The 18,348-nt window shown below is 42.7% G+C and overlaps 1 protein-coding gene across 1 annotated transcript in view; it reads left to right on the forward strand.

Moving 5' to 3' along the window:
• Positions 1-18,348, forward strand: part of FOCAD (focadhesin) — a 226,511-nt gene that overhangs the window by 196,923 nt on the left and 11,240 nt on the right. Inside the window, 10 exon segments of the mRNA XM_044300978.1 lie at positions 269-416; positions 1,076-1,195; positions 3,791-3,913; positions 3,988-4,017; positions 4,019-4,066; positions 5,090-5,161; positions 9,088-9,190; positions 9,961-10,041; positions 17,296-17,424; positions 17,714-17,829. Coding sequence (XP_044156913.1) covers positions 269-416; positions 1,076-1,195; positions 3,791-3,913; positions 3,988-4,017; positions 4,019-4,066; positions 5,090-5,161; positions 9,088-9,190; positions 9,961-10,041; positions 17,296-17,424; positions 17,714-17,829 — 970 coding nt within the window.

Raw genomic sequence — 18,348 nt, forward strand, 5'->3', positions numbered from 1 at the left:
GCAGTAGATCGTGTATAGAGATGAGCAATGCATTAGCGATCCCTCGTCCCTATACTGAGGAGGAGATCACTGCATGTAATAGCGGCGGTCTCCTCCTCTAGTGAGCAGGCAATTAACGGGAGGGAACGCTTCCCTCCCAACAATCGTCTTCTCTATCTGTCCGTGTAATAAGGCCCTTAGAATAGGACACAGGTTTTGGTAACAATGAAAATCGGACTACAACAATGATTGTAATCAGAATGTTTTAACCTTTAATTCCCTGGCACAGCATTGGCTGCATTCTAGGAGTGGGCTTGGTCCTTTCTTTCATGTGTCAGAACAGTCAGACGGACAGCCGAGTCCATGTCTCAGCTACTCTTCGTAAACTGGTTGAGTGTCTGGATAACAGCAGTGACCAAAGCCGAGCTGTGCAAGAGGTGAGATGTTGGCACAAGCTGCCCAAGTCATGTTGTTCATGACTCCTCGCTTTACATTTCTCATTTCTTTTTTATACATTTTAAATCTGTGTTTCCTTATTGTTGTTTCCCGGGCCCTGTATTACTGATGGTATTGTGGAGGGTTATCAGTGTGATTGAGCTGTTGTGCTCTGTGCCTTTATTACTAGTTAAAGGGTAGCGCCACTGCAAATAGCATTTCCCACCATGTATCCTAAGATCTCACATTGGTTTTAATGCGAATCTGATCGCTAGAGAAGCCAATCACTGGGGCGGCTAAATTTTAAGAAAGGTATTATCTTTTAGTGTTTGATCATCTGAATATTCAGAATGCCATTAATACCTAGAAACATTTGGTCATTTGTAATACAAATACTATGTTATGGACAGAAATGGGGTAGGATTTGCCAGCATAGCATATATACCATTGGACACCATTATGCTTGTAGATGTAAGGTTTGTGACTCTTTTTACTGCTTGTCGGTTTTACAGAACAGTTGAAGAGCACACATGCATGTAGCATCAGCGAGTAAACTACTAAAAAGTATAGAGCACAATATTTTTGGGAATTGTAGGAAGGGAACATACAATGAAATCTGTGACATGTTTTACTTACAGAGCATTAATACACCATTTTACAGGTCTTGTCATATGCCGTTGCTGGTGTTTCTGTGTCTGCGTTCAGTGCAGGCATTTTAGGTGCTGAGGAGGCAGAACTACATATGAATAAACTAAAGACTTTGACTGAGCAAAATCAGCAGGTAAGGAAAAGTACATGCATTCTGAACTTGGCGAAACCCAGACTGCTGTAAACAGAAGATTTGTATAGATATATTGCCCCCTATTTGGCCTTTTGAGGACTTGGCTGCATATTTTTTCTTTTGTGGGAATTTCCCTCAGGGCTCACTACATCACATGATGTGCCTGCCTGCTGTGCTTTCTCACCCCTGCCCCCACCCCATCAGCCTGGATTGGTGTTATGGGGTTGTTGTTACCTTCCATTTCTGGCCACATAGGCTTTTCTTTATCTCCAACGGAGTGGCTTCTAACCCCACCAGTTTTTTATTTTATTTTTTTATTATTCCACACGTACACAGAGAATGCTATCAATCACTGATAACACCTCCCCCTTGTATGCCTATCAGTGACTGACAGCTATCTATATATAGACACTTACACAGAGAATGCTATCAATCACTGATAACACCTCCCCCTTGTATGCCTATCAGTGACTGACAGCTATCTATATATAGACACGTACACAGAGAATGCTATCAATCACTGATAACACCTCCCCCTTGTATGCCTATCAGTGACTGACAGCTATCTATATATAGACACTTACACAGAGAATGCTATCAATCACTTATGACACCTCCCTGTGTTCAGCTATCAGTGACTGACAGCTATCTATGTATACACACTTACACAGAGAATGCTATCAATCACTGATAACACCTCCCTTGTGTACAGCCATCAGTGACCGACAGCTATCTATGTTTATGCACTTACACAGAGAATACTATCAATCACTAATAACACCTCTCTGTGTACAACTATCAGTGACTAAAAGCTATGTATACACACTTACACAGAGAATGCTATCAATCACTGATAACACCTCCCCCTTGTATGCCTATCAGTGACTGACAGCTATCTATATATAGACACTTACACAGAGAATGCTATCAATCACTTATGACACCTCCCTGTGTTCAGCTATCAGTGACTGACAGCTATCTATGTATACACACTTACACAGAGAATGCTATCAATCACTGATAACACCTCCCTTGTGTACAGCCATCAGTGACCGACAGCTATCTATGTTTATGCACTTACACAGAGAATACTATCAATCACTAATAACACCTCTCTGTGTACAACTATCAGTGACTAAAAGCTATCTATGTATACACACTTACACAGAGAATGCTATCAATCACTGATAACACCTCCCTCATGTACAACTATTAGTGACTGACATCTCTCTCTGTATACACACTTACACACAGAATGCTATCAATCACTGATAACACCTCCCTTGTGTACAGCCATCAGTGACTGACAGCTATCTATGTTTATGCACTTACGCAGAGAATACGATCAATCACTGATAACACCTCCCTCATGTACAACTATTAGTGACTGACATCTCTCTATGTATACACACTTACACAGAGAATGCTATCAATCACTGAGGAGCACATGAAAAAGGTACTGTGGCCAGTTTGAATGGTATAACCAATGTGGCAGGTTCCCCTTAAATGGCAAAGTAAATATTTCTTAGCTGCTTCCTTTTGCCAGTTCCTTTAGTTATGCATGTAAGCAAACTATTATTAGTAGAACATGTCTCTATAAAAATCAAACGTGGGTACATGGGCTTAGGCTAGTTTCACACTAGAGATTGACAGCTCCGGCAGGCTGTTTTGGCAGGGAGCAGTCTGGATCCTGCATTGCTGGAAGCTGCCTGTGCGCAGCAGTTTTAGTCTGGTCAATTCTGGGCATATTATACTTAATAGGGCCGACGGGCCTTCAGGTAGCTTCTGGCAATACTGGAGCCAGACAGCTCCGGCAGGCTGCTCCCTGCTGGAACAGCCTGCCGGAGCTGTCAAGCCCTAGTGTGAAGCTAGCCTTAGGGCTCATGCACACAAACGTGTGTGCCCTTTGCCCATGCTGTGGACCGCAAATTGCAGTCTGCAATGCACGGGCACCGTTGTTGCTGTTTGCGGATGTGGACCCATTGAATGCGTCCCCAATCCGCAAGAGGCGGTCCGCACAGCAAAAAATAGGACACGTTCTATTTTTTTGCAGTGTGGAGGCACGGACCAAAATCTAACGGAATCACTTAGTAGTGCTTCTGTGGGCATTCGATCCATGTCTCCGCTCCGCTCCATATCTTGCGAATTGGGAACCCATTCAAGTCAATGCGTCCACATGTTGCTCAGTGTTGGGGCAGCAGGTTAAAATGCGCATAAATGCTCAGTATTTTTTATTTTTCCACTTTTATTAAATAGCCCCATTTAAGATAAATTATGGATATAGCAGTTCTAATTTTGAGTGGGATATTAGGTCACAAAAGCCATTACGAACATTTTCCTGCCATTGTTTATTTAACTTGTTACGAGCCAAGATAAGATTGCTATATCTGTATACTTTACTCTTTAGTTCGCTGCCAGTGTAATGTGCCAGGTTGGGAAATGTGTGTCCAGTGGCTCCCTGACACCTTTTTCTGCCCTCCTCCCTGTGGTTGACAGATCTCTCCCTTTCTAAGTGTAGGTAGAGATTTGTCAGAAACAAAAAGTATCTGATATTGAGCCATTTTGTATTTCATTATCATCTTTCATATACTACAGACAGCAGGTTTAGCTTTGGCACTTGGAAGTATTGTTCACGGCTTGTCCGTGTGTGGCCATGGGAAAGCTGAGGACTTGAACAATCGCTTGCTGCCTGCCTGGATAAAAATCCTGCTTGCAGAGGTAAGTAGTACTATATTTTACAATCTCCAATGGTATTCAGTAAAGAATTGGTGAAATAGTGATATATTTTTCAGGGTTGTCCTACAATGCAACGCTTAGCTGCATCTCCATGGACTTGTGGCCTTGGTCGGATCGGAATCAGGAGTCATTCAAGTAAGTGTTAGTGTTTATAGTGGTAAGACAGTGATTGTATTTTTTAAATTTTTGTCTTACATGGTTGAATAAAGACACAGGTCCATGTAGTTCATCCGTCCTGAATTAATTATACCCCATTAGTTTTTAGATTAAAGCCACTGTACCATCTTGGCCTTTCATGGGCAAGATGGGAATAACTCTCGGCGTTTCAGAGTTACATATACGCCAAACCGGTGGCGCTCTGCTCTTTTTGTAACTCCAGCCACCCTTGACCAACACTTACTGTGGGTTATTCTCATTTTAAAAAAACCCTTTAAGTGTAACCCTCACTACTATTGCTGTTAGATAAGCATCTAGACCCTTTTTTAAATGATAACCTAATATCTGCCATCACTACCTCTTGGGGTAGTTCATACCGTAATTTACTTACTCTAGCTATAAATTACTGTACCATCATTAAGCCAGTACTCTCTGCTCTGCACTGCACTGACAGGGGGCAATCACCCCGAAACAGCTGTCTGCAGATGAGATGTTGACTTATTTAATATCCGAGTCATGTCTTAAGGCCTATTTAAAGGGTGGAACATTGACTTATAGGATAGCTGCCTTAGATCTGGTGACATTAGAGGCAGAGCTTGTTAAGATCCCATTTGTATGCCGTTCATCTCATTTGCATCCCTTTCTTCCCAGGATTCCAGAGGAGCATGTATGGCTTATAAATCTCCTCATGCCATTTAAGGCGCTCTCTCCAAGGAGAGATAGTACCCCCAGATCATGTTTTCTTTTAATGTGATTTTCACCAGTGCCATGAGTTACCCACAAAAGAACCTTCATTGGGTTGTGGGTGGGTAATTTGCATTAGTGAAACATAAAAAAACTTTGATGCCTAAGTTTACCATATTCATTTCATTGCATCCTATATATGCAATTTGCTATTAAAACTAGTATGATATAGAAAATATGACACAATTCCAAATAGCGTAATGAGAAAACTGTAACTGTCTTCTGTTTCTTAATTGCTTATGAAATCTCCTATTGCAGCTAAAATCTGAAGCTATTCAGTCATCTCTCTACCAAAGCAAACTTAATGAAGTAATAAAAACAATTACTCAGGTATGGAAAAAGTTTTTGACACATGCTCAAAACCGGGGAAAGGGACATATAAGGCTTGGTTCCCATCTATGTTGTCTTTTCTGTTTTATGTTCTGCAAAAGCCAAAACCGACTGCATCCATCACATGACAGACACTAATGGTACCCGACGGACCCATTGACTTATAATAACGGTCTGTTGGACTCCGTTTTGGTGTCTTTCATTTTAGAAAAAAATTTATGCTGCATGCTGTGCTTTTCTTCTGGCAAATGTGATGGAATCTGCAACAGAAGGTCTGAACAGAACCTATGACAGATGTGAAAAGAGCCGGTATTGGGGGATCCTATGCTGATAAAGTAGTAGAAATGGTTATGGTAGAATTTTTCTATGTTCCCTAAACAATGGATCTAACCACGTTTTTTGTAATGCTTCAAATCATAAGATTCGGTCTAGGAGCAAAAGAATGAGAAGACATGACTCATGGTGGTATTTAAGTCTTCCTCTTCGGACCCCAAATGGCAGAAGATTCCTTTTATTAGCAAAAATCTGGGTGCTACCCTTACAACCTAAAAATACAAATGAGCCAATGGGATTTTGCCACATAGATCTGGTTGTCTTCACAAGATACTATCTGGACACAATTAAGGATATTCTAGCTTGGGAAAACCAGAGCATAGGAATTCCTTTGTCTAGATCATGGTTGCGCAACCTTTTTTGGTCTAGGGGCTGCAAAAGCAAAAAAAAAAAAGAAGAGTTAATTAGCGCTTGTTTGCATCAGGCTAATGCAAAGTGACTGGGGAGGAATGATCACAGTCATTCCTCCCTCATTCACTTCTATTTATTATCAGTAGCACATTCCTGATTACACGGTGAGATGTGCTGACGATAATTATACATCTTTCATCCTGATAAAATATGCAAATCAGCTGACAAACGAGCGATTACTTTATCGGCTGATCAGCGGCACGATTATACCGCCAGATATCAGGAATGAGCGTTCCTATGAACACTTGTTCCCAGTAATTGTCTTGAATATCGTGCCGTGTAATAGGGGCTTAGAGATTTCCTGGTAAAAAATTATTTTTAACACGTTCCTGCAGCACGGGCCTGAAACAGAAGATTCATACTTTCCTGCTCCCCGCCACTCCCGCTGTCTCCATCTTCTGGTTTCGGCGCTGTTTACATTCGGCTGGCTATGGGCATAGTCACTTGTACCTCTCCAGCCAATGACTGGCTTCAGGGGTGATGTGGCCACAAGTAGCGTTTCACCGCTAAACCAGGGGATGGAGACAGTGAGAGTAGCACGGAGCAGGAAAGTAGGAATCTTCTGTGTCAGGGGCTATGCTGCAGGAACTGGTTATTCCATTTTAACTAGGATATTCCATCTTAACTTGGAAACTCCTTTAAAGGGGTTGTCCGGGTTCAGAGCTGAACCCGGACATACCCCCATTTTCACCCAGAAAGCCCTCCTGACTTGAGCATCGGAGCAGTTCATGCTCCGATGCTCTCCTTTGCCCTGCGCTAAATTGTGCAGGGCAAAGGCATTTTCTGGAGTTCCGGTGATGAACCGGGCTTTCCATAGGGCTGCCAGGCGGTGCTGGTGACGTCACCGGGCTCACTGCTGGGCACGCTTTAGAGCTGCCCTAGCCTGTAAAACGGCTAGGGCAGCGCTAAAGCCCACCCATCAGAGCCGGTGACCTCACCGAACACACTGCCTTGCAGAAGCCTCCGCCCGGCAGTGTGTTTTTGTAAATAAAAGAACCCTTGCCCTGCGCGATCCAGCGCAGGGCAAAGGAGAGCATCAGAGCATGAAATGCTCCGATGCTAACATCAGGGGGGCTGTCTGGGTGAAATTATGGGTGACGTTTCTTTCCTGCCTCCTAACAAATGAGCGCTTTACTTCACTGCAGAGGACGGCGCTCACTGGTTCTTACCGCCTCCTGCACCCCCAGATATACTGTAGGTGCCCTGCAATAACCAGTAAGCACTTTCCTTCACTGCAGAGGACGGCGCTCACTGGTTCTTACTGCCTCCTGCACCCCCAGATATACTGTAGGTGCCCTGCAATAACCAGTAAGCACTTTCCTTCACTGCAGAGAACGGCGCTCACTCGTTCTTACCACCTTCTGCACCCCCAGATATACTGTAGGTGCCCTGCAATAACCAGTAAGCATTTTCCCTGAAGGCTCACACACACGGCCATTGTTTTAGTCCACATCTGAGCCGCATTTTTTTTATGTGGCTTGGATGTGGACCCATTCACTTCAACTGGGCCGCAAAAGTTAATTACATAACACAGGGCCTTTTAATATATATTTTTTTGTTTTATTAGGGGGAAGCTGTACAATTGTTTTTAAAAAAAGTCATTTTTATTCAAACTATATCTCATTATTTAAATATGCAAATTATTATAATTAGTTCCCTATATGTGTTGGATCATTTTATTATACAAAATGTATAGTTTCACATGAATATGGTGATAATTGTAATGGATTTGGTTGGTGTTGGCATTTTTTTATTTTATGCATTTTACAAACATTTTTTTTTATATATATATATTTCTGCTACAAAAAGACCTTTGGGGGACAATGACTTTTTTTAATTTTGCACATTTTCCTTTTTTTTTTCCTTTTTTTTTGGTATGTTTTTATAATGCATAGTAACATAGTACATAAGGCCGAAAAAAAACATCTGTCCATCCAGTTCGGCCTGTTATCCTGCAAGGAGATCCAGAGGAAGGCAAAAAAAACTGTGAGGTAGAAGCCAATTTTCCCCACTTTAGGGGTTGCAATATTTGGCATAAAAGCTAGATGGCAACAGAGGGGACGTCATGTATCTAGACCAGGGGTGCAGAACCTGCGGCCCGCATGCAGCCCCCAGAGCCATGGTTTGCGGCCCCCGTCCTGCTGCGATCAGCTGTGTTTCTGCCCAGAGCCGCACAAATGCGGGATTACAGCTCCTGCAGTGTAGCAGGACGGGTCCCCGGCGGTCAGAGACAGCAGGAGACCCGAGGAGAAGGCAGAAGCAATGTATCAGCATAATAATCACTTTATTCTTTATTTTTAAATTAATTTTTGCAGCACTGTATGTCCCCCAAGAGGTCTTTAAAAGACCTCACTGGACCCTGGTTTGTTTTGCACTTTTTTTCCTTTTTATTTGTATCTTTTTTTTTTTTTTAATGGGTTAAAAAAAAAAATCCCATTTTTAATAAATATATATTTGCCACATAATTTGCCCCCAAAAGGTCCAAAAAAGACCTTGGGGGGGACACAGACTTTTTTTTTTTGTTTTTTTGCACTGTTTCCACTGTAACTGGAGCGTCCAAAGGGACCCCCAGTTACAGGGAAAACCAGCCTGCTGAGGGGGGCTTTGTACAGGGCAGAGCTGGTGAGGCTCTGCACTCCTCTGCCCCTGACACCCAGCGATTACATGATTGCCGGGTCTAAACTGCACAGCGAACCGCTCACCTGTGTGAGGAGAAGACAGAAGCGCTGATACATTGCTTCTGCCTTCTCCTCGGGTCTCCTGCTGTCTCTGACAGCCGGGGACCCGTCCTGCTACACTGCAGGAGCTGTAATCCCGCATTTGTGCGGCTCTGGGCAGAAACACAGCTGATCGCACGATCAGCTGTGTTTCTGCCCAGCAGGACGGGGGCAGCAAATCATGGCTCTGGGGGCTGCATGCAGGCCGCAGGTTCTGCACCCCCTGGTCTAGATACATGACGTCCCCTCTGTTGCCATCTAACTTTTATGCCAAATATTGCAACCTAGGTATATCCAAGATTTAATTATGTTTAATTATCCTACTACATCAAAAGAGTTAAATTTGGGACCCACAGAATAACTTTTTCAAGGCCGATTTTGATGTCAACTGTGTACTGTTTTAAGTCATCAATAGATAAAAAAATAGAAATAAGTTCATTTGAAAACCTATTTTTGTTCTTGCAGATTGTTAGCTTTTCTGGAGTCCTTGGCTTACAGACTAATGCAGCTTGGATCCTCGGATATCTTCACTTATCTAGTCTGTCTTCATCTCAGAGCAGAACTTCTGGTGAGTATACTAGTGGTTTTGTCAAATAATTGAAATATGGAAAACTGCACAGCATTCCCAAATGCTTTCAATTTGAAATTGTTGCTGCATTTATCAGTCATTTGCATGGTTCCTAACTGTGGTCTCAAAGGGGTTGTCCCATTAAAAATATTCTACAGTTTTCAAACCAGCACCTGGATCTGAATACTTTTGTAAATGCATGTAATAAAAATTTTTGTGTAACCAGTGAGTTATTCGATAAAACCTTCTGTTTGCTGTTTTTCTTATTTCTTTGTCCCGCTCACTGGGATGGCCGCACATGCTCAGTTTCATCCTTCAGCTGTCTCCTGAGCTGTGATAGGGAGAGCATGGACACTCCCCCTGAGCTGTCAGCTTGATATAAATGTAGCAGAGCATTGAATGGGGAGATCTCTGGATCCATGTGAGGTACAGGGCTGGTTCTAGCTTTGTTAGAAAGAGGCTGTCATGTACTGTATGATGTCTGATTTTCATATTTTTACATTAGTTATGGGAGAACCCCTTTAATGTCTTTGCTTAGTATATGTGTGTGCTTTTTAATTGGCCCCATTGTAATGTATAAAAATGTGTTTGTGAGGATACGATAGTGTGTAAGTATTTGTAGGCATTGTCACAACGGTGTTTGTGTATTTATATTGTTTGCTGTGATGTGATTGAGACAGAGTCTTCAACACCGCTGTGCACTGAGCCTAAATTGCACTAATGCATCAACACATGCATATTCCCTAATTAATGAAATGCTCTGACTTCAGTTCCCCCAGATTTCAGCTATCTGCCTGAAAGAAGTTTAATACGTGCTCTCGTGGATTTCCTAGTTTCAGCCGGAAAGAAAGGTATTATTTATGTTGCTTGTAGCCTTACATTGAGTTCAGAGGAAGGTATAATCCAGTTATTTCTCCTTGACTGTCAATCTAACGGACCTGGATCAATATACTGATGATATCAGTAATCCTTTTACATTGTGTTACCATCGGTCAACAGGATGAACCCTATTTAACCAGGCATAGTGCCTGCTTGGGCTAAGCCTGTTGGAAATTTTTCATGATGATCTATAGCAGCATTTTGGCAGAGGGCTTCAGTGTACCGAAAGGGGGGCGAGCCCTAGCCTGTGTTGTACATTCAGTCATCAGCACATGTGCCATAGTCATCTGTTCAGTGGGGAGAATGGGCAGAGATTAATAGGGGAGGGGGCTAGGGTTTCTATGCCTTTTGGTGCATAGAAACCCTCATTTGCATAAACAATAAAAGTACTTATTTTTTATAATGTCACGACAGATCAGCATAACAAAAGTTTGCTTTTAATCAGCAGGATCAGCCCTCCCAGACATTAGGTCTGGTTTAATAGAGTTGATCCTGCTGACATATGCTTGTTACCTATATTTATATCTATCCACACTTTCTGCCATTATCGATTCCTTTCCATGTGCCATATTAAATCTGACAGACTCATATTTTGAGAATAAACTTCTTGTGTGCTCTGCAGTGTCAAACTGCATATGTTACTGGACTTACCAAGATATCATGGTTTAACAGAAAGAGAGACGTCATCCGTAAAATCATTTGAGTGACAAATATTTAAATCATGGGGTCTGTTCAGACTGCCAACGCTTTTACTGTATGTAAATATGGATTTCAAATAGAGATGGGCGAATCAATTAGTTCATCAAACAGAGTTCTTGAGCAGTGAACTGTCCCTCTGCTTCTTGATTGACAGGGCTGGACACGTCACCCAGCACTGACAACCCTGTGCCGCTGCTCCTAGTAGTGGCACTAGTGTAGAGGCTCTGCTGCTGCTACCGGAGCAGCAACTGTGCATGTGCCACTACTCTGAGCAGCAGCATAGGTGCAGGATTATCAGGGCCAGACCCTCACTGCTCTGAATGAATCGATGCTCTCCTCTTTAATTTCAAACGTATTGGGGAAGAGTCATTAAAAGTATCATATGATGCCTAAATCTGCAAATAATGTTCCATATTGCTTAAAGGGTGTCCTACAAAAAGTATTACTATGCAATGAATACAGCATTTTTAAATGAAGCGTTTCCTTTTTTTTTTTGTTTTTGTTTTCTTATGTACATTCTATTATTGTCTTGTTTTTGGGGTCCACAATCTCCTGCAGTCAGTGGTGGAGTAATATGCTTAGTATCCCCCCTGATCCCTTACCCTCTTCCCAATGCTTTAGTCTTGATCTTATAGTGACGTGGCCCAGACAACTTTAATTCATTTCTCCCTACTTTTAAATTCATAGGTATGTAGTTCTTTCTCTCTCTAGACCAGGCATCCTCAAACTACGGCCCTCCAGCTGTTGTAAAACTACAACTCCCACAATGCCCTGCTGTAGGCTGATACCTGTAGGCTGTTCGGGAATGCTGGGAGTTGTAGTTTTGCAACAGCTGGAGGGCCGCAGTTTGAATATTCCTGCTCTAGACAATAGAAAAGGACATTTGGAGAGGGTATTACAATACCATATGCATCTCTGGGTCTATATGTGAGGGATTATTTTGTATGCAGGGAAGGAGGCATTAACAGTAGCCGATTTCAGTGCATCCTGTGAGATGCAGGTGCTTGATGAGCTGCTGCCCACCCACAGAAAGCTATGCAAGTCCTTCAAATAAGTGATGGGGATAGCCGATTTAACATGTTAGGCATACTATATTTTTCCAAACTATGCAGTTTTTTGTACAAGATGTTGGTATAAAACATATACTGCAAATGGTCATTTTTGTTTCACACAACATTGCATAAATAGTGCAGGTGAAAATAAGAAACATTGTAATATTTCTTAGCAGAGAAAATGCCTTTTTCTTCAGTTATCAATTATTTTTTCCCTATCCTTCCTAAACTAACATTATCTCTGAATTCTGTGATAAATCCATCTTGAAAGAACAGGGCAGGCTGCCTGCTCACTGAAGGATGATACTACCTCATCCCATAGAAGTCTATAGAGGGGAGGGAGATTAGAGAGACACAGTCAGCAAATAGTAAGTATTAGAACTCCCCCCACGTACTTTATTAACATCTGTACTGCTCAGTACATCTCTAGAATATCCTATACAGTGCTTGTGCACACCATTTATGGTGCCAGTTGTGGTGCCGTTTTAGTACATTTTCTTAGTTAAAGGGGTTTTGCCATCACAAGACAATGGGGGCATATCGCTACATGGAGAACGGAGTGGGGAAAGTAGTGCGCAGCCGCCCTCCATTAATTTCTATGGGGCTGCCGAAAATAGCCGAGTGCTGGCTCTGCTACTTCCGTCGGCCCCATAGAAAAGTCTAGCAGATACTCAACCTTCTTTTCCTTTAGTTGAGTTGTTAGGGACTACTTTGTATTTATGAGCGCTATATAGACAAAAGTATTGGGACACCTACAGGAGCTGTTATGATAGCTAAATCTATAGTTTAATATGGAGTTGCATCCCCCTCCTTCCCTGTGCAACTAAAACATGTTTCACTCTTCTGGGAAGGCTTTCTACAGGATTTTGGATCGTGTCTGTGGGAAATTTTATCCCATTCAGCCAGAAGAGCATTTGTGAGGTCAGACACTGATGCTGGACGAGAAAGCCTGGCTCGCATTCTCCGTTCTACTTCACCCCAAAGGTTTTCGATGGGGTTGAGCTCAAGACTCTGTGCAGGCCAGACAAGTTCTTTCACACCAAAATATGCCTTAAGGCCCCTATTCACACGTGCGCAATTTTGTTCCACATTTTGCAGAACGGAATTGCAGACCCATTCATTTCTATGGGGCAGCACGATGTGCTGCCCGGATACGGAATTGCGGACCCGCACTTCCGGGTCTGCAATTCCATTCCCGAAAAAAATAGAACATGTCCTATTCTTATCCGCAATTGCAGACAAGAATAGGCAATATTCTATTAGTGCCTTGTGATGTGCGGTCCGTGGATCTGCAAAACACGTTACGGACGTGTGAATGGGGCCTTATGGACCTTGCTTTGTGCACTTAGGTAATTGTTCCCACAAAGAAACATACAGTTGTTACAACTGTCCGTAAGATTTCTCTTCACTGGAACTAAAGTGCCTAGGTCAACCTCTGAAAAAGAACTCTATAGCATTATCCCTTCTCCATCAAACTTGACTTTTTCCTGGCATTTGCCAAACTCCGACTCCAACAGACTGCCAGATAAAGAAGTGTTATTTATCACTCCACAGAACACATTTACATTGCTCCAGAGTCCAGTGGTGGCATGCTTTACGCCACTCCATCTGACGCTTGGCATTGTGCTTGGTGGTGTAAGACTTGGTGATGTAACCCCATGCCATTAAGCTCCCAGCGCACAGTTGTTGTGCTGATGTTAATGTCAGAGGAGTTTTGGCACTCTGTAGTTATTGAGTCAGCAGAGGATTAGTGACTTTTATGCACTATATGCCTCAGCCGTTAGGCCTCCTGCACATGATCATACCCATTTTGCAGTCCACAAATCGTAAGTCCAATCTAGACATGCTTATTCTTGTCCGCAAAACAGACAGGAAAATGACACGTTCTATAATTTGCAGCCTGGCTGTACGGATGTGGGCAGCATATGGATTTAAAAATGAATACGTCCACATTCTAGCAGCAAAAAATGCTGATCGGATGTGGACTGAAAATTTGGTCATGTGAATGAGGCCTTAAAGATGGACATTAAATACTACTAAACATACAGGAGAAAACAGCACCACATACCTCTTGCATCTAGTGAAGTCTCCTCTGATGTAGATGTTCCCTTTCCTCATCTTCTCCATTCGGACATCAGACTGCCATGATAGCTTCTTAGTCTCTGCAGAGTATGACAAACAGACATCTAAGGGTACTTTCACACTTGCGGCAGGACGGATCCGACAGGCTGTTCACCATGTCTGATCCGTCCTGCCGCTATTTCGCTGGACCGCCGCTCCGTCCCCATTGACTATAATAGGGGAGGAGCTCCGGCGCAGCACGGCGAAAGCCGCAGGACTAAAAAGTCCTGCATGTCCGACTTTTTAGTCCGGCGGCTTTCGCTGTGCTGCGCCGGAGCTCCGCCCCCGTCCCCATTATAGTCAATCGGGACGGAGCGGCGGCACGGCGAAATAGCGGCAGGACGGATCCGACAGGGTGAACAGCCTGTCGGATCCGTCCTGCCGCAAGTGTGAAAGTACCCTTAGATGCCTCACTTTTCCATCATCCTCTTCTTCCTGGTGTTCCCCTACATTGTCATCCTGCTGCTACCCCCAATACTGTGTCCTCTGTTCTCCCCAATGCCCACAAACACTATAATACAGAAATAATAGTGCCATACAGATAGTCTAGTCCCTAATAGCTCGCAGACTGCATTCAATAGTAATAGGGCCCCCCCACAGTACCCCCAATAGCAACCCCATTTGTAGTAATGCCCTCCATATTGTCCCCAATAATAATGTCCCTGTAATACCCCAATATTAATAATGTTCTCATAGGGCATTAAGGCCCCTCTTATAGTCCCCCCCAGCAGTAACAAGGCCCCTCTATAAGGCACCCCTTTAGAGCCCCTAGTAGTAATAAAACCCTCATGGTAGCCTCAGTATTTATGATGCCCCCTGTAGTAGCCCTAGTAGTTATAAAGCCCCAATGCAGTACGCCTGTAGTTATAATGATACCCTGTAGTCTACACTGTATTATAATGCTCCTTGTAGTGCCAATTTGTCTAATGAGCCCCCTGTAGTGCTCATTTGTATAATTGCCCCCCTGTAGTGCGCTGGCCTGTATTATTATGATCCCCCTGTAGTGCTCCAGCCTGTTTTATAATGCACCCCTGTAATGCCTCCTGTATTATACTTCCCGCCGTATTATAATGCCCCCTGTCGCTCCCCGAGAGTCGGGACGGCTGCCGTTCTCGCCTCATCATAGAAGTGGGTCTGCAGCCTCCAACCCCACACTGTAACTTTACGTGGACTGCCATTGACAGTCAGCCACCATTGCCTTTGTTTGCAGTAGAGTCTTGAACGGGAAACCTGGACTACTATGAACTTGAACCGTATCATCTTTAGCAACTAATCCAGGTTCTGTTTGGGATCCCACAACGGTTCATGTATGGAGACCTCTTGATGAGAGCTTCAATGCTGCCTTTGCTGTGGAGCAACACTTTGTCCCAACTGCTGGTGTGATGATCTGGGGAGCCATTGCATACAACAGTCGGTCACCTCTAGTAGCGACACTAACAGCTCAGAGATATGTGCAGGACATCTTGCCGTCACATGTGTTGCCTCTCATGTCAGGCCTTCCAACTGGGATTTTTCAGCAAAATATGCTCGCCCACACACAGCAAGGGTTTTCCAGGAATGTCTCTACCACATTGCACCAATTTTTTGGCCTGCCAAACTTATCACCATTTTAGCATTTATGGGATAAACTGTACAATTGTAATTTGATTGTATAGTTTTGCTCAATAAACGTATCCTTTCACTCTAATATTGTAATCACTCACACATGTCATCATTACATTCACACATATCAAGTTTCATCCCATTCCAACAACTCCTTCTTGGTGCGTTGTTTTTTGGTCAGTGAGTGTGTATCCAGTTTCCCGTGGAGATGCAGGTATGTCACTCACAGTCTATTGGCATTGGGCATTAACATGCACAAAAGAGTAGCTCCTAGGTATCCATTAAAGGGAATCGATCACTCTGATCTTGGACTGTTATCTGCTGTAATACATAGATAACAGTCCTAAATCGGGTTGACAGATTCCCGTTAACTGTATACAGGGACAGATTTCTCTATGGACACAGTAGACCTGTGCATATTGGTGACCCTGGGGAACTGTACCTTACATGGTAATTGGTACTCACGGTGCAACATTACACCACAAAGCCATGTATAACTTATTGAAACCTGTCATCAGCGTTTCTGGTGTTGGTTGAGACCATGCCCTTATTTAAATTGTCATGTTGGCCTTTTTGCAGCAAAAGAACATTGATAACAGTGCATGCTATATGCTGATGGTTAGAAACCCGTGTGATTACGGTGAGCTGAGGTGTACATACTACAGCTCCATCATCTCACTGTGCATGTCCAGGATTTCAGAGCAGATACTGTAGTGCTGACATTACACAGCAAGGGCGCGTCAGTCGCAGATGATGGGCATGAGTACAGATATGACTTCATGATTCTGCAGAGCGACATGACCCCCCCCCCAACCAAACCCTTTCATCACCACTCGTATTCTTATCCACCACTGATATTCATATCATTGAAAATCTCTGACATAACATTTTACACAGGGGAGCGAAATCAGTGGCGATCTGCTTAGTATGATGTTTCTAATATCACCAGTAGCAGTTCTATAGCATGCTGTAGCTCTTCCATTCTGGAAACTGTGGCTTACGGGCTCCAGCAATGCCTGATGTATCTGAAGATCTTTTTTTGCCTGTATTTACTCTTTAAGCATTAAAATAATTTAATTTTGCAATGAAGGAAGTTAGCATCATGTTAGCTTCCTCTGCCTGACCACAGTTTACTAATACAGTTCTTGACGGTACTTGAACTCTGTTAAGATAGCAGCATCAACGTGTTCCTGAATTAGTGCTTAGTAACAGGTGGGCCCCCCAAGCTACCAGTTGGTATGGGATTTAGGAATCTGATATGTACTGTACAGTGTATTTGGATGTCAGACATGCCTTTGGGGTACACTTTGAAAATACTATGGTCTGATCCCTTTTTGTGGAAATAGGATATCATTAGGTTCATCAGCATCATGTCTTTGGTTCCCAGCAGAGACATAATGGCTAGGACAGATCTCTTTTCAAGATGATAGATCTCGTTGGTTTTAGTAGAATCTGTCTGGATTATGTTTTTTGATGGTTAAAAATAGCACTACAGACTGCGCTAGTTTTGCTATCAGAAATACTGGAAAGCATGGTTGCCATCATTAATGCTAATGTGAAGCCTAGCTTTGAATCCTGTGGATAAAATACATCTGTGCAATATTTGGAGTAGTACTATGTTGTCTACATCAATTCTCTGTATAGTAGAGAAGAGAATTAGAGTAGAGAATTAGGAGACTCCCGCATTTCATAGCTGTAAGTTTGGACATGTTATGGCACACAATCACACAGCATTTCTTTCTTTGCTTACAGGCCCTGAAGCAATCCCTCCAGCCTTGGTCAAGGTGTGTGTGTCGCCCATTGCGGCAGCCGCTGATGTTCATCAGTACCCACCTGTTAACTGGGCATCCATACTTGCTCCTTTAATGCGACTGAACTTTGGCAAGTCATTTCAATGAGATATTTATTAGCTCTGTTGTATATTTGTCTTCACCTCCTAGGATTTGAGCCTTGTCATTTTGTTTGAAGCATAGGGTATCAGAAATGTGAATGATACTTATTAGTTATATAATAATAATTAAATGTATGGGGAGTAAAGGGAAGGCCGGGAAAATGGTGAACATTGTGCCAAATTTATTAAAAGGGTTGGTCAGTTTCCTATATTAATGACCTATCCTGGGGCATATAGTAGATTTTTTTTACTTTGATGTACTGGCTTTCTTTTACATAGGTGATGAAATCCAAAAACTCTGTGTCCAGATAGCAGTAACTCAGGCCCAGACCTCTTCGAATGCAGCTGTGCTGCTTGGCATTTGGGTGGTACCACCCTTAGTTTACAGCCTTAATGTAAGTAACAGTGTAATTGTAAAGGCATAGTTATTGATCATAAAATGACCGGTACTTTTAAATAAATTACTATTCAATTTGAAAATAAAGTACAAAGACTTCACTGGTGTTTCAACAAACTTTGCATAAATCAGTAGTACAAGTAATGATAATAAACTTTGTAATATATCTTATTATAGAAAAATGCTTCTTTCTCCAGTTATCAGCCTTTTCTTCGACTCCCTGCACTGCACTGATCACGAAGGTCTTTCTCACATGTCAGTGATTCACATATGTGTGCTGTCTGTGGTCTCCATGGGCCAATCACGTGTCCATTGATTTTAATTTATGTATTAACACAGCAGTACTTTACAACAGACTGTGGGTCCATGGTTATATCACAGAAAAATGTCTTATTTTTTCCATGATTACGGATCCCTCATGCACAAAACTACAGACACAACGATGCCATCAATGTTTTGTCTCTGGTTTTCATGGATCATTGGTAGAAGATGTTCTGCAAATGAATTTTCCGCCCAG

The sequence above is a fragment of the Bufo gargarizans genome, chromosome 7 (genome assembly GCF_014858855.1).
Source record: "Bufo gargarizans isolate SCDJY-AF-19 chromosome 7, ASM1485885v1, whole genome shotgun sequence".
NCBI classification, from domain to species: Eukaryota; Metazoa; Chordata; class Amphibia; order Anura; family Bufonidae; genus Bufo; species Bufo gargarizans.